The sequence below is a fragment of the Aplosporella prunicola genome (assembly GCF_010093885.1).
Source record: "Aplosporella prunicola CBS 121167 unplaced genomic scaffold K452scaffold_10, whole genome shotgun sequence".
In the NCBI taxonomy this organism is placed as follows: domain Eukaryota; kingdom Fungi; phylum Ascomycota; class Dothideomycetes; order Botryosphaeriales; family Aplosporellaceae; genus Aplosporella; species Aplosporella prunicola.
The window spans coordinates 926,832-941,612 of NW_022983538.1; the positions used below are offsets into that span (position 1 = coordinate 926,832).

At 54.8% G+C, this 14,781-nt stretch overlaps 5 protein-coding genes across 5 annotated transcripts; 2 read left to right on the plus strand and 3 right to left on the minus strand.

Annotated features, from left to right (window-relative positions):
- Nucleotides 1-1,384: 1,384 nt before the first annotated feature.
- K452DRAFT_331737 (uncharacterized protein) lies at nt 1,385-3,170 on the minus strand (the record flags this gene model as incomplete). Its single annotated transcript, XM_033545130.1, has 1 exon — nt 1,385-3,170. Exon 1 carries the CDS (start codon nt 3,044-3,046, stop codon nt 1,385-1,387), a length of 1,662 nt encoding a protein of 553 aa, XP_033398783.1. The 5' UTR covers nt 3,047-3,170.
- Nucleotides 3,171-5,868: 2,698 nt separating this feature from the next.
- K452DRAFT_286699 (uncharacterized protein) lies at nt 5,869-7,437 on the minus strand. The gene has a single exon (XM_033540345.1). It carries the CDS (start codon nt 7,098-7,100, stop codon nt 5,919-5,921), a length of 1,182 nt encoding a protein of 393 aa, XP_033398784.1. The 5' UTR covers nt 7,101-7,437; the 3' UTR covers nt 5,869-5,918.
- A 322-nt stretch (nt 7,438-7,759) lies between these two features.
- K452DRAFT_269792 (uncharacterized protein) lies at nt 7,760-10,066 on the plus strand. The gene is made up of 4 exons (XM_033538957.1): nt 7,760-8,147; nt 8,210-8,453; nt 8,506-8,951; nt 9,035-10,066. Exons 1-4 carry the CDS (start codon nt 7,981-7,983, stop codon nt 9,618-9,620), a joined length of 1,443 nt encoding a protein of 480 aa, XP_033398785.1. The 5' UTR covers nt 7,760-7,980; the 3' UTR covers nt 9,621-10,066.
- Nucleotides 10,067-10,586: 520 nt separating this feature from the next.
- Nucleotides 10,587-12,389, minus strand: K452DRAFT_248843 (uncharacterized protein). Its single transcript, XM_033538113.1, has 4 exons — nt 12,250-12,389; nt 12,132-12,194; nt 11,000-12,074; nt 10,587-10,938 (listed from the first exon to the last, which is right to left on the minus strand). The coding sequence occupies exons 1-4, from the start codon at nt 12,250-12,252 to the stop codon at nt 10,688-10,690; spliced, it is 1,392 nt and encodes a 463-aa protein (XP_033398786.1). The 5' UTR covers nt 12,253-12,389; the 3' UTR covers nt 10,587-10,687.
- A 572-nt stretch (nt 12,390-12,961) lies between these two features.
- Nucleotides 12,962-13,832, plus strand: K452DRAFT_226241 (uncharacterized protein; the record flags this gene model as incomplete). The annotated part of the gene is made up of 3 exons (XM_033536813.1): nt 12,962-13,219; nt 13,295-13,599; nt 13,658-13,832. 3 exons carry the CDS (start codon nt 12,962-12,964, stop codon nt 13,830-13,832), a joined length of 738 nt encoding a protein of 245 aa, XP_033398787.1.
- Between the last annotated feature and the right edge of the window lie 949 nt (nt 13,833-14,781).

Below are 14,781 nucleotides of genomic sequence, written 5' to 3' on the forward strand. Positions count from 1 at the left end.
TTGATACCTAGTAATGATCTATGATAATAAAGCGGGTTGGTTGCTTCTCTGAAAACCGTCACCTCAATGCCCATGTCATGACATGATATATGTTTAAGCTGGCCAGTAAATTTCAACTCTTGAAAAGTCGTTCATCACTATGCCGGGTAAGGTTTTCCAATGTACTAGATATTACCTATCATCATATTTTACTACTGTACCCGGGGGTTCCGGGCTAAGCCTTAGCCTTATACCCGCGAATATCTTGCGTAGTATCAACAATATTCGTGGATACTTATGAATAGAGTGCTGCCGTGGTTATAAGAGCTGTGTATCTAGTTGTTTATTCTTATTTTTGGTAGCTGCAATGCGTTCCGGAGCTCTATGTAAACGGTTTTCTACGTGACCCTCCAAAGTAGTCTTAGAGGTGCAATTTCAGAGTACTACAAGATATATACCTCAGTCTTTATAACGATAAAACTTCTAAGCTCCTTACAGCATGGAGTGTTGATGATAGCATGAAATATATTAAAATTATATATTCTCGAATCTTCTTCTAGGTTCTAGAGCCTCGTACCTGCGAGAAGGGATTATCTCTCTATCTCTGGATAATATTTCTACTATTTTAGCAATTCTATTTACCCCTTAGCTATATATAAAGAAAAATCTCCTCTACCTATAAAGTACTCTCTAGGTACTCGATACTATCCGATAGTAAGAGCTTACCTTTCCTCTAGTATCGGATAATTTCGCCACCTTTTTAGCCATAATATTTGCTCTCTAATTAGCTACGATGCAAAGCTTATTATATTTATAAAGTACTTCTTAAGTAGCTATAATAAGTAATAACGCTACGGTCAGTAGTTACTCGATAGGCATAATAGAAAGATACTACAATATAGTAGAAGAGATAGTTAGGCTAGCGCTTGAGCTCTTTCTATATCTATACGTACTTCTATTAGTACTCTCTACAGATATTCTTATTCGGCTACACTTATATCTACCGGTACACTCTATAAACATATTATTTTATCTATATACAGCTTCGATAACACGCTCGATAAACTCTACTTCTATCTATATACTACTCTACCTATCCCCCCTTACGAGATCCTCGACCATGTACATGCAAAACTATAAATAGTATCTATATAGTCTGTCTCCGTCTATATATAACGCTGTTAATCCTTCCTATATACTCCTTTCCCATCACGCTACAACTTACTTCAAACTCTATACAGAAGCTCTTCTCCGTCTACACATACCGCAGCCAATACCTTCTAGTATAATACTTCCAATCTCTACGCTCTTCTACCGGTACCCCTATAGATACATACCTCCATCCCCATAGAAACCCTTAACTCTCTACACAAAATCCTTTTCCTATCCATACATATTTCTCCCGCTACCCTTTAGGGTCTCGGAATTCCTTAGTATCTTTCACTGTTAACGTTGTCGAACTAACACAGCCGGGAATTTTTCTTGTGAGCTCACAAAAGCGTAACGATAAGATGTTTTTTGTGAGGTGACTAAAGTGTACATAGAAAACATTTTTGTGAGGCAACAAAAGTGTAGTGTAGATGGAGACAAATTTGTGAGGCGACAAAAGTGTAGAGCGGATGGGGACAGATTTGTGAGGCAACAAAAGTGCAGAGCGGGTGGGCGACAGTTTTATAAGGCAACAAAAGTGCAACTGTGCAAGCGGGCAGGCGACAAAAGTGCGAGCGGGTAGGCGACAGTTTTCTAAAGTGACAAAAATGCAGATCAAAAGTACACATACTACTTCCCAAGCTTTAAGAACATGGGGTCTAAAGTTGTTGCTGGCTAGTGCAATGAGTGATGCTTGAAATTTGAAGGCGTTGTTGCCTTCAACATAGCGGTCGACGGAATGTTGGTTATGCAGCATGTATGCATATACCTCATGACGCTGCCCGATCCTGTAGACTCGTCCTATCAACTGCTGGGTCATGGCCTCTGTCTTCGTGGAGTCCATCAGGACTATGACATGACAAGCACCCTGGATATTATGCCCCAACTGCAATAGGGCGTTGGTAGAGATTAGGAGATCATACTTGTCGAGCGTAGGATCGTTAAATTCAGAGAAAATAACTGCCCTTGCCTCATCAGACTGAGAGGCTTTCAGGCTGGCAATTCGCATTCCTGCCAGTATACAAAAATCTTCAACCACCCATTGGTATGCCGGGTACTCCATCGATATAAGGACCTTTTCTCTACGTTGGACCACGTGAAAGTCCAGAATGCCGGCGAGTGCTTTCAACTTCGTGGACCGGTTGGTCATATATTCTAGTTGTTTCAGAAGATTGGCACCCATGGCGTCCGCCGGGAGCCAGTCGTCAACCACAATCCTATCCATCAAGAACCTGATGCCATGGTCCTCTTGCTCGAGGTCTTTCAACATTGTCTGTAACTTTTGCTCCGAAGTACCAGGGGGGAGAGCGTGGTTGAGCGACTCGAGACCAGAGAAATCGTTTGCCAGCATAAGCCGGCGCAATACCGCAGAGTTCATCTTCACCTGCTGATCGACCGAGCCCTCGGCCTGGGCCGCACATTTGAAAAGCTGCGGGACCCATACCCTGCAGATGTGTGAGTAGAACTCACGGGTCAGTCCGTCTGAGTCCATCTCGAGCGTGAAAGCTCGGTACAGAGTAATGTGTTCCGCAACAGAGTAGTCTCCACCGTATTGACGCTGTCTCTTGGTGACTGTAGTGACAGTTCTGCGCACTTGGGATAGGCGCAACATCAGTACCAGAGCTTTGTCGGCGGCGTTGGTTGAAATAACATCCTTCTTGAGTAACAGCTCGAAGCTGTCGTGGTCGAGGAGCCGTTCGTCCCTTGCGTCGTAGGAGCGGTACACGGTTTGGAGGAGCTCCAACCCCGTCTCACAGTCCAGTCGGGTATTCATTCCCTTTGTTGACTGGACAAGCTTACAGTAAGCCGGCATATCCACCGGGCGTTTCGCTATCGGTGTTGCTGTTATGGCGATGTGATTCTTTGCTCTAAAGCTTTCGATCGGCTTAAGTGTGGACTTGGACTTATTTTTCACCATGTGCGCCTCATCTAGGAACACGTAGTCAAATTAGTTTTCGAGAACAGACTGAAAGATGTCGTCATCTTCTGCATTGCCGGCACTGTTCCACGAGAGCATTTTCGTAAGGAGAACTCCCCTCTGGATTGTTAGCAGTTTTGTTGCCTCACAAAATTTACATTGTAGAAAAATTTACTTCTGTCGGATAGTTTGCCTACATCACAACTACATATAAAGCATAGTCTACTATACCTACCGAGTACTCCTCGGGTAACTACAACAACCTACACCGCTACATGTAGTAGTAGCTATGTAGATATACAAAGGTAAAAAGATACAAGGGATAAAAACATTTAACAAGACACTGAGATATAGATATATAAGGGTACTAGAGTATCCCACGAGGGCATGAGAATAAGAGGGATATGATAGTATAAAACCGCTTATAACTTTACAAGGACATAAAACATTCAAGGGTACAGAGTAAGTTATATACATTTGAAGGTGTGCTTCGGTACGCCGCGTAGCAACTGTCCGATCAGGCCAATATTACTTAGTATATGGCGTCTTAACAGCCGTCATAGAGAGACAGGGACGAATGATCATATTATACCTATACACTTTTCTATGCCTGCGCCATCGCAATATGACAAAGTATGCTATCACATGGGGTGGATAACTTATAAAACATCCGAGGCGATTCGATTCTACACCATTAAATCGCAGCACCGATCCAAGACAAAAGAACACACATAGCCACCTGTATGTCACAGGGGGTGTGGCTCGCGACCTATACACTAGGGATATCATTCTAATTACGTCTGCAAGTGATTGAATCAGAGCAAGTAGCTTGCTTCTTCTATCTTATGATGATGATCATCACTGTTCCATGGAACTAACTTTCGTCACGTCTCTCTGCTGATGTTGTTTGTTGTTTCTCATGACCCCTAGTACGAAGGAATTGTTCTGGTGATGACCATAACTGCTTCGTAGAGCTAACCATTATCACGTCTCCCCATTGACATTGTTCTTCATAGCGTTGAGTATAAACAAACAGTTAAAGTCGAAGCGGAATGCTTGCTGAGAAAGAAGCGGAGCGTATTCATCACTGGTGGGATAGCCGAAAGATGTATTGTTTCCACGCAGTAATTGCCATATTTGCTATCGTTGTAGTCATGAGTGCACCCATGTAGAATTGTTAAGAGTATTTCTCTTCATTCAGGTATAGAAGGTATATCGCTTTGTGAAAAGGGGCCGTAACTTCGCGGCCTTGAGTAGACGGTACTGAAGAACGCGCACGCACCCACAACCCCGGGAAAAATGCAATCGGATTTATGAGTAGCCGCAGATATATCAGCTCAGCACCATACCATTCATTTCCAGTAAACAGTGCTGAATGCGCCAAAACACGTCAGTGTAGCTTCCTAGTGCAGAGAAACTTTTGGCAGTGAAGACGTAAAAACAGCACCATACAGCCACGCAAACCAGGATCCTACGAGAAAAGAAGCTGCTTTCACTGCTTACATACGGAAACCCGAACTGGTAGGGCAAAAAGTGTCAGGCAGCGACAGGACGCCGACAACAATAAAAGCACAAAGCCTCCCCCACCCAACCAATCCTCCACCATCTCGCAACCAAGTCTCCAAAGACTGCTGTCGAGCCATGATGATTATACGCAACTTCTTAAGCTTCCCAGCGGAAGCCGGCTGCGGGCCCAAGAAACCCCAACCGAGGCGCTACTACAACGCATGCAATCGCATCCGCCGAGGCGCTCCCACCGCAACCAACGCGATGATGCCGAGTACCAGCGAGAAACAACGATGAAGACCAGTATTAGGGTAGCGTGGTGGTGATCGGCATCACGGGAGGGAGGGTTCGGGGACGCGTGGGAGTCGCAAACAGTGAACTGCGCACGGCGGAAGAAGCGCCGTTTCGGGCCCTCCTCTCGGTCTCTGGCTCTACAATTAGCTGAAGTAGCTTCTTCTGCTGCCAGACCACTTTCGAGCTGCTGTGCGAGCTGTCGATAGGGTAGAGTAGTGTTGATGGGCTGGCTCCTTTTATGTGCCGTTGAGCGGTGCCGGGGCTTTTCGGTCTCGTCATTCGCTTTCTGTGAAAGACTAGGCGTAGGCGGAAGTTGCTGGTACCTGCCTATGCAGGCGCCGCAGGTGGCTGTGAAGTGTGACGTTTGGTGAAAGAAGACGCTTGTTTGCTTGCGCGCGTGCGTGCGTGCGTCAGAAAGTCGCCCTTCACACAACACCCGATCACCGCACCACCCCCCCCTCCCTCCCCTATAAAAACCGCCCCCCTACCCACAAACCTCCAAACCTCATTCCACGACATCCAGTTCCTCAAGGACAGGATAGTCGTGGACGACTGGTTGCCATGGGTGCCAACCCCCTAAAGCAGCTAGAATATATGACCAACCGGTCCACTAAGTTGGAGGCCCAGTACCTGTCTAACCGCTCGACCGTGCCTAACAACAACCACAACAACCACAACACAGCCCCCACAGCAACGACAATAATGATGACCGCCAGCAGCAAACAACGCCGCCAGCCACCATCCCCAGGTGGTGATGGTGATCAGCGGCAGCACGCGACGCTGCTGATGACCTTCAGCATGAGGCGGCGAGGGCGATGGCGAGGGCGATGGCAATGGCGGTTTGTTCGTTGCTAGGGAGCAGGCAAAACCCCGTCTGGAAGATTGTGGGTACGTTGATTGTGACCGGTTGCTGCGCGGAGGCTATTTGCTGGGCTGGGTCGGAAGATGTAGGTGGGATGGTGGGTTTTTATGTGAGTGTCTGGGTTTCTGTCGGCGCGTTTGGTGGGTGGTGCGTGGTCTTGTGCTCGTCTTTGTTTGTCTAGGATGTGTATGTCTATATGCTGCCTGGACCTCACACGCCCTCCCCAAACGGATAGTTAAACTTCAACAGCCCATTCAAGCCGCCGACCCAATGGTCCTCGCCGCGCTCCGCGCCCATAGTGCCCCTCACGACACTGGGCACGCCGCCCAAACACTCCCCTTCACCCAACAACCCCACGTCCTCGCCCTGGACGCGCACTTCCCAGCCACGCGGCAGCCCGCCTTCGCCCTCTCCACAGCCTGCCCCTTCGCCCCCGCTAATGCGCACGCCGTCCACGCTCACGTCCACGCCTTTGCTGCGGTTCTGCTCGCTCACGCGCAGCCGCACCTCGGCTGCCGCGGGCAGCACCAGCGGCCGGAACGACAGGCTGCGCGGGCAGATGGGCGTGAGTAGCAGCGCCGGGACGAGCGGGTGCACGATGCTGCCGCCCGCGGAGAGCGAGTACGCCGTGCTTCCTGTCGGGGAGGCGATGATCAGGCCGTCTGCGATCGCGTCCGTCAGGTGCCGCCCGTTGACCGTGATGCTGATGTTGGTGAGGTGGGGCGCGCTGCCGCGGTGGAGGATCACTTCGTTGAGAGCGTAGAGCGGGGTGCGGAGGGGGGAGCTGAGGGAGGGGCTTGCGGTGTCTAGGGCTGTGGGCGTGGATGTGGATGAAGAGGGCGGGTGGACCGAGACTTTGAGCCGCTGCCGTAGCAGGATGCGCGCTTGGCGGTTTGCGCCCATGAATTTGCCGCGATCCATGGCCCAGGGATCGTCGTCGTGCTGCGGAGACGGTGCAGCTACCGCACCACCGCCACCACCACCATTAACGGCCGCGCGGTCCATCCGCTGCTCCAACGACGCCCCGCTCATGTACACCTCCCTGAACGCGCGCTTATACTCGGCGAACTTCCACTCGCCCAAGAACCCCAGCGTGCCCATGCTAAACGCCAGTATAGGCGGGACGCGGCGCGCGGCAGCAAACAAGCTCGCGGCATGCAAGATCGTCCCGTCGCCGCCGAGCGTGGCGATCAGGTCGACGTGCTCGGTCAGCACGCTTGCCTGGTCGGCGTGCTGGGGCGGGAGGGCGTAGACGGGGGCGGGCAGCGAGGCGTGCACAGCGCGCGCGACGGCGGGCTCGAGCAGGATGCGCACGCCCGGGTACGACGTCTGGATGTGCTGGGCAAGCTCGACCAGCGCGGCCGTCACGTGCGGCGTGTCTTCTTTCTTCATGACGAGGATGGTGCGCGGCGGTGCAGGCCATTGTAGCGCGAGCAGGTCGTTGCGCCGGTTCGCTGGGCGGGCGTCAGCGACGGCTGTTGGCTGCTGCGGGCAGGTTCTGGCTCTTTATGTGCGTTGTGCTTGTTTGTGAGAGGGTTGTTGCTCACCTTGGTAGTTGGGCGGCGTGCGCGGTGGGAGCGCGTTTGGCTGCGGTAGCTGCACGACATCGCGGCGGCGCGCGGTCGACGAGAAGAGCCTCGAGGCCGTGAGTGGACGGGCGCGCAGGAGAAGAGTGAGGCGAGCCATGGGGGCGGAATGTTATTCTGCTTCTGGTAAAGTCATGGATGGCCCATCATGGTGGTCAGCTGTACGTGTGGTAGGTATGCAGTGCGGGTGTTGATGTCAGGCCTCGGGACAAGCTAGAGTAGGCGCGGTAGGTATTGTTGTGGCGCATGTGCGAGGTGTTATGGACATGGTCAGACCTACAGCAGAGGGCAGTTTTCGACCAGGCGGCAGTCAAATCAAGTTAGTTAGAATAACAAATAACCGTAGAGACTACACGAGAAGCATCGCGGGTGTGCTGTGGGTGTGCTGCGCGCCTCGGGAGCATGGGCCAGGCCAGCCAGCATGCGGCTCGAACAGCTGCCTTCTTCTCTCTTTCTCTCTTTCTTTGGCGACCTCTCGTCGTTCAACCACTCTTCTCCCACTATCTTTTTCTAGCTCGCGGGGCATGTCTGGCTGCACGGGCGCCGTCTGCTATTCTTTTTGATTCATCATCCCACCACGCCATCCTTCTCTCACCGACTCGAGCCCGACACCTCCGCCGCCGCTCCGCACTCCATCCGCCCTCCCCCGAACAACCACGCACGACGACGACGCACACGACCACAACATGGATACCGCCGGCCTCAAACAGCGACACACGCCGGGCGAGCCGCAGCAGGTGCCGCCCGAGCCTGCCATCAGGCAACATCCTGCCGGCCCGGCCAAGCACGGCGGCGCCAAGCAGGCGCTGCGCATGTTCCTGTTCGGCCTCTACTTCTTCGGCAGCTGCATATGGTGAGTAGCCTGAACCTGGGCTAAGTAGTCGCGTGTGGAAGCAGGTGTGTAATCGGTCTCAGCATCAATCTCTCGCAGTTCCTGGGCGCGCCGCTCTACCTCATCGACAAGGACTGGTACTATGCCTGGATGGCTGTGACCAAGCAACACTTTGGCCTACTTATCACCACCATGACGCAGTGGTGGAGCCCCACGGTCGTGCGCATCAGCGGCGACGAGAGCGTGCGCGGCCAGCTGCGCCAGATGCCCGATGGCCGCGTCGAGTGCGACTTCCCCGAGCGCCTCATCCTCATCGCAAACCACCAGGTGCGCGCACACATACACACGGAAGGAAGCGGGGGTAGCTGACGCGGCGCAGATCTACACCGACTGGCTGTACCTGTGGTGGATCGCGTACACGGCGCGCATGCACGGCCACCTGTACATCATTCTCAAGGAATCGCTCAAGTACATTCCCATCATCGGCACCGGCATGCAGTTCTTCAGCTTCATCTTCCTGTCGCGCAGGTGGGCGTCGGACAAGCCGCGCTTCCAGCACCGCCTGCAGAAGCTCAACGGTCGGCACCACGGCCCCATGGCTGGCACCCACGATGTCGACCCTATGTGGCTGCTCATATTCCCTGAGGGCACCAACCTCAGCCACAACGGCCGCGTGAGCAGTGCCCGCTGGGCCGAGAAGAGCGGCCAGTCCGACTTGCAACATGCCCTGCTGCCTCGCACCACGGGCCTGCTGTTCTGCCTGCAAGAGCTCAAAGACACGGTTGAGTATCTCTACGACTGCACCGTTGCGTACGAGGGCGTTCCGTGAGTCTCCCAAACTTCTCCCACAAGCTTACCCATCCCCCTTCCCCCCTCCTCCAACGTCGACCCCACTAACACCCCAACAGCCGTGGCGCCTACGGCCAAGACCTCTTCACGCTCAAATCGACGTACTTCGAAGGCCGTCCCCCCAAGTCCGTAAACATGCACTGGCGGCGCTTCCGCATCGCAGACATCCCCGTCTCCGACACCGCCGCCTTCGAGCAATGGGTGTTGGCACGCTGGCGCGAGAAAGACGAGCTGCTCGAAGAGTACCTCTGCACAGGCCGGCTACCAGCCGACGAGGGCGTAAGCCTCGAGACAAAGGATAAGACGCGGCGCGAAAAGTCCAACGGCACGACAAAGCCGGACGCGGTCGAGGGCATCCGGGGCGCCGGCTGGATCGAGACGGAAGTGCGGCCGCGCAACCCGCTCGAGTTTTTGCAGATTTTCGTCCCTGGGCTCGCGGCGCTGCTGCTGGCGAATGTGGCGCGCGTCGCTTGGAGGCTGGTTGCGACTATTTTGGCGGGGTCTTCTGCTGCGGGTAAGGCTGCTGTGCCGTCGGTTGTTGCGACTGCTGGTGGCGAGGTGGGTGTGGGTGCGGGTATGGGTGCTACTGGAGTTGATGCAGTGGTGGCGACGGCGACGGCGACGGGCGCGGCGGCTGTCGTGTAGTGCCTGCTGTAAGTGGGTGGATGAGAGAGGAAGAGAGAGCGAGGGGGTTATGGTTAGCTCGACGCACGTCCTCACTCAGCTACGGCGATGGGGGCGGAACGGAGTAAAGCGGAGGTATTTTGACTATGCACGACGGGCGTGGTCATGGCACGGGCATGGGAAGGCGTACTGCATTGCATTGCATTGCATTGCATTGCATTGCATTGCATACGCTTAAACACTTCACTACACTACACACCACACACTACACTACACCACACACAACACAACACACTCAGACGCATAGATAGATAGACTACGGACTACGGAGTAGGGACAACGGACAACGGCTAGGGACTAAGTAGGAACGAGGGACGAGGACGAAGGCGAAGTGTTAACAAGGGGGAAGGGCAGCTGGAGGAGCGGTTTGATACCCATCAACAAGACACAAACACGAGTTTTTTCTGACTTTGCTTGCCTGCCTGCTTGCCTGCCCACTTACTTATTTGACAACCACAGCCACAACACTCCTCACTCCTTGCCTCAACTCAAGAGAAGCTCCATACCACGTACGTGGTACGCAGCCCATTGACCATTGAGACAGACAGACAACAGATAAGACAAGCGTACGCGCCGTGTTGCGCCGTGCTGGCTCCAAGGGTATGGGCGTGCGATAGCTATCTAACTCCCTACCTACCTAGCTAGGGACCTACTTATAATAAGAAGGAAATATAAAATATAAAATATATAATATAGATAAAAATGTACAGATATAGATACCCTCTTCTTTCTCTCTATCTTCCTGGGATTAGTTAGTTATACCTGTCCTGTCCTGTGTTGCTTTAGGGGGAGGGTACGTTGGTTTTGTGGGTAGGTACGTATGTACAGCATCACGTACGTTAAATCACACACACACACACACACACACACACACACACACACACACACACACACACACACACACACACACGCAAGCACAAGCACAAACACACACATCATCAGACGCGCACAGAGCGCCCTGTCATTACTCGCACCTACGCAGCAGCAGCAGCAGTCCTCGCCCCCAAATCTCCATCCCCCATCCACGCTTAAAGGTACAGCCCCTCGGGCTCGCCCTCGCTCTTCGTCTTGAGCACGCGCTCGCGCGCAGTGCGGAAGTCGGCCATCTGGACGCGCATGCGGCGTTCGCGCAGCGCCATCAGGCCCGCCTCGGAGCAGATGGCCTTGATGTCGGCGCCCGAGAGGTCGTCCTTTTGGTTGATGAACTCGTCCAGGTCCACGTCCTCGGCTAGCGACATCTTGGACGTGTGCAGCGTGAAGATCTTCTTCTTTGTGTTTTCTGCGCGCTTGCGTGTTAGCTTTCGAGGTACTTCTAGTCAGTGCCGAGGGGCGTGGCTTACGGTCCGGGTTCTCGAACAGAATCTTCCGGTCGATACGACCTGGCCGGATGAGCGCGGGGTCGAGCGTGTCGATCTTGTTGGTGGCCATGACGACCTTGACGTCGCCGCGGTCGTCGAACCCGTCGAGCTGGTTCAGCAGCTCCAGCATCGTGCGCTGGATCTCGCGCTCGCCGCCCGACGTCGACTCGTACCGCTTCGTGCCGATGGCGTCAATCTCGTCAATGAAGACAATCGACGGCGCGTTCTCGGCCGCAACCTGGAACAGCTGGCGCACCAGCCTGGGGCCGTCACCCAGGTACTTCTGGATCAGCTCCGAGCCGACAATGCGCAGGAACGTCGCGCTTGTCGAGTTGGCGACCGCCTTGGCTAGCAGCGTCTTGCCGGTACCGGGGCTACCGTAGAGAATGACGCCCTTTGGCGGCTTGATACCCATCTCTTCGTACAGCTCCGGATGCAGCAGCGGCAGCTCCACTGCTTCTCTGACCTCCTGAATCTGTGACTCCAATCCACCGATATCCGCGTACGACTCCGTAGGCGCCTTGTCCAGTTTCATAACGGAGACGGACGGGTCCGTGTCGTCCGTCAAAACACCGACGACCGACACCGACTTGTGATGCAAGAGGATGGACGCGCCGGGTTCGAGCAGGTCCTTGTCGACGAAACTCATGATTGAGACGTAGTACTCGGGGCCGGTGGCCGAGGAAACGATGGCGTGGTCGTCGTCGATAAGCTCCTCCAGGTTGCCAACCCCCATCGGGCTTCCTCGCATGTCATCCACTCTACTCCTCTCATCCGCATTCCTGTCGAGGGCGTCGGCATCGCCGCCCGCCGTGGCGGGGCCCGTCTTCTCGGCTGCGGCCTTGGCCTTGCGGATCTGCTCCTGGTTCTCGACGTACTCCTCCTCCAGCAGCAGGTGGTCGTGCACGCGTTGCATGCGGAGGTACCTCAACTTGCAGCGGGCCGTCGGGTAGACGGTGGGCAGCTTGGCGGCGGCATTCGGGCCCGCGGCCTTCTTCTTCTTACGGCCGATGCGCGTCGTGGGCTGCGGCGGCGGCTCGTACTTGGGCTTGTCCTTCTGCGGCGGCCGTCAGCTGTCATCGCATCTTGGTCAGTGCCGGGTGAGGTCACGCACCTTCTGGTCCTTCTTGTCTTTGTCGCCGCCGGGCGGTCCGCCCATGTTCGACTGATTAGCACCCTGGACTGAGGTCAGTATGGCGCGCTAAGCTCCGTGAGTGACAGCTCCGACGAACCATGGTGGCGGCAGCAACAGCAGCTCAGGCCGTGGTGCGGAGAGAATAGGTAGGAAAAGAAGTTGGTGGAGGTGGCGCAGCGCTGGCAAAGGCGGATGCGCAGGGGTTGGTTGGGCAAAGAGGATGGCGATGGATGATGGCACCTTAGCAGATGGTGTTGTAAGCTTCCTGGAGCTTCTTCGGAGTCGCGCCGCCTCCGGATCACGTGCGAGGCCGCCATCGTCATCGCCCAATGGGACACGAGAGTGCTCTCCAGCTCCAGAGGCTGCAAAACACGTAACGACAAAAGAGACGACTGCTTGTTGCGCGCTCTGCGCTATCCTTCTCGAACCAGCCCTACCTGCTTGTAACAACTCCTCCAACTCAATCAATCCAAGGCAAGTCCGCGCGCGCTTGCACGCCACACACCCATCCCGGCGGCAAGCGTGATAACCTTGCTCTCCTTCCAGTGCCTCCGTGTCTTAAAGCCTGCCTGCTTTGCTCCTCTGCTCCCCAACTTTTGCCCCAGTTCATCTGTTCTTTCGTGGCCGCAACCCATCCATCCTCGCCCGCGCTGACTTCGGCGCGTACAGTCTCGACGGGAACCTTCGTTCGCTTCACTTCGACGTCCGCTGCTCTCTTCGGCAAGACACCTAACTCTCCCCCGCCTCCGCTCCACTTTCCCTCCTCAAGCTATCCGGCTCCATACACCTCTCACCACCCCACCGGCACCATGTCCAGCAACCGCGCCCGCCGCATCGCCAAGGAAATCACAGACATCCACAACGACACGCACTCAGGCATCTCCGTCGAGACGCATGGCGCCGATGACCTGACGCACCTGCGCGGGTTCTTCCAGGGCCCGCCCGACACGCCGTACGAGGGCGGCCGGTATGCCGTCGACATCAGAATCCCCACGGACTACCCGTTCCGGCCGCCCGTCATGAAGTTCGAGACGCGGATCTGGCACCCGAACGTCAGCTCGCAGACGGTGCGTAGTGGAGGGATTGCCGCAGCCAGAGCTTTACGGGCTACCCCAGAGCTTTAAATACTGACAGACGCGCAGGGCGCCATCTGCCTCGACACGCTCAGCCAGGCCTGGTCGCCGGTCTTGACGATCAAGTCTGCGCTCATCTCGCTGCAGTCGCTGCTCAGCACGCCGGAGCCCAAAGACCCGCAGGACGCAGAGGTCGCCAGCATGCTGATCAAGCATCCCGCGGAGTTTGAGCACAAAGCGCGCGACTGGGCCGTCAAGTACGCGGGCGCGCCGGTCAAGGAGGACGGCCAGGGCAGCGGCGGCACTAACAATGACTCAGCCGCCCGCCGCCGCAAGGAGAGCAAGGGCGAGCAGGAAAAGCAGAAACTCGCTGCGTATGTTCTTTGCTAGCTCCCGACGTGATTTTGTGTAAGAAGTGCTGACGAATTGCAGGTATCACGGCTATAACAAGGACTTGATCGACCGCTTCGTGGCTATGGGCTTTGAAGTCGACAGCGTGGTCGCTGCATTCGAGTACGTTGGCATCGACAAGAACGGCGGGCAGGACTACGAGCTCGAGGAAGCGTACATGGGCGACATCACGGCGCGCCTGTTCGGCGAGGCGTAAGCCTCCCCTGGGGTAGGTAGCTCCTCTCTCTCTGGTTCTCCCTGCACGACGCGTACCATGGAATTGAGGGCAGTAGGTGCACGACGGACGAAGCGCGTGGTAGTATTAGGCTATTGTGACGCGAACGATGGACTGGTTGGCAAGGCAAGGCAAAGCGGGACAAGGCAAGGCAAGACATGGCGGATAAGATGGGCTGACTGTGTGGGCGAGAAGCGACAGGGGCTCAATGGATGTGTGCTGCCATGAAAGGAGTTACATATTACGCACGACGTCTACGGCGGCGCTCCATAGGTGTTCCGGTTCTTCTTCTTTTCCTTCTCCTTAAGTATCTCGCTACACGGGCGGGGCATGGCGCTGGGGGTTGTTGGGGTTGGGATTAGGACCGGGTTGGGGGTCTTGGCAGGGCAGACTCGAGACTGGGACAGATTTCCTTTTTTTTTTTTTTTTTTCGTCTTTATTATTTTCGTTGCTTTTCGTGTTGTATGGCTTGTTGCTGCGAGGCGACGGCGACGGCGTAGGCGGGGGGTGCGGCGTATGGTCTCAGTCGGTTTCTTAGGTATGGAATCTACTCCCTTCTATCCTTCTTGGTTGCTTTTTGCTTGCGTCTCCTCCCCATATCCGCTTTCCGGCTTCCTTGGTGACGGCTGTCTTGTCTTTGTCCTTGTCCTTCTATGTCCTTACCTACCTTGTCCCTCCCCTCCCTTTCCTTGCCTTGCCTTGCCTTTCCTGACTACGACCATGCTACTGTCTGTCCAAGGTACCTACTTCACACAGCGAGATAGAATCGCCGTATGTGTGCGGTGCATGAATTAAAAGGATTAGTCTTGCCGCTGTCTTGGAAATGCCGTTGTGTTGCGTTGCGTGCAATGCGGGATTTACTTGATCGTAGATAGGTGGATGGATAGGGAAGAGTAGGCGCGGACACAGAGCGCTGTGGACGAGGGCTATA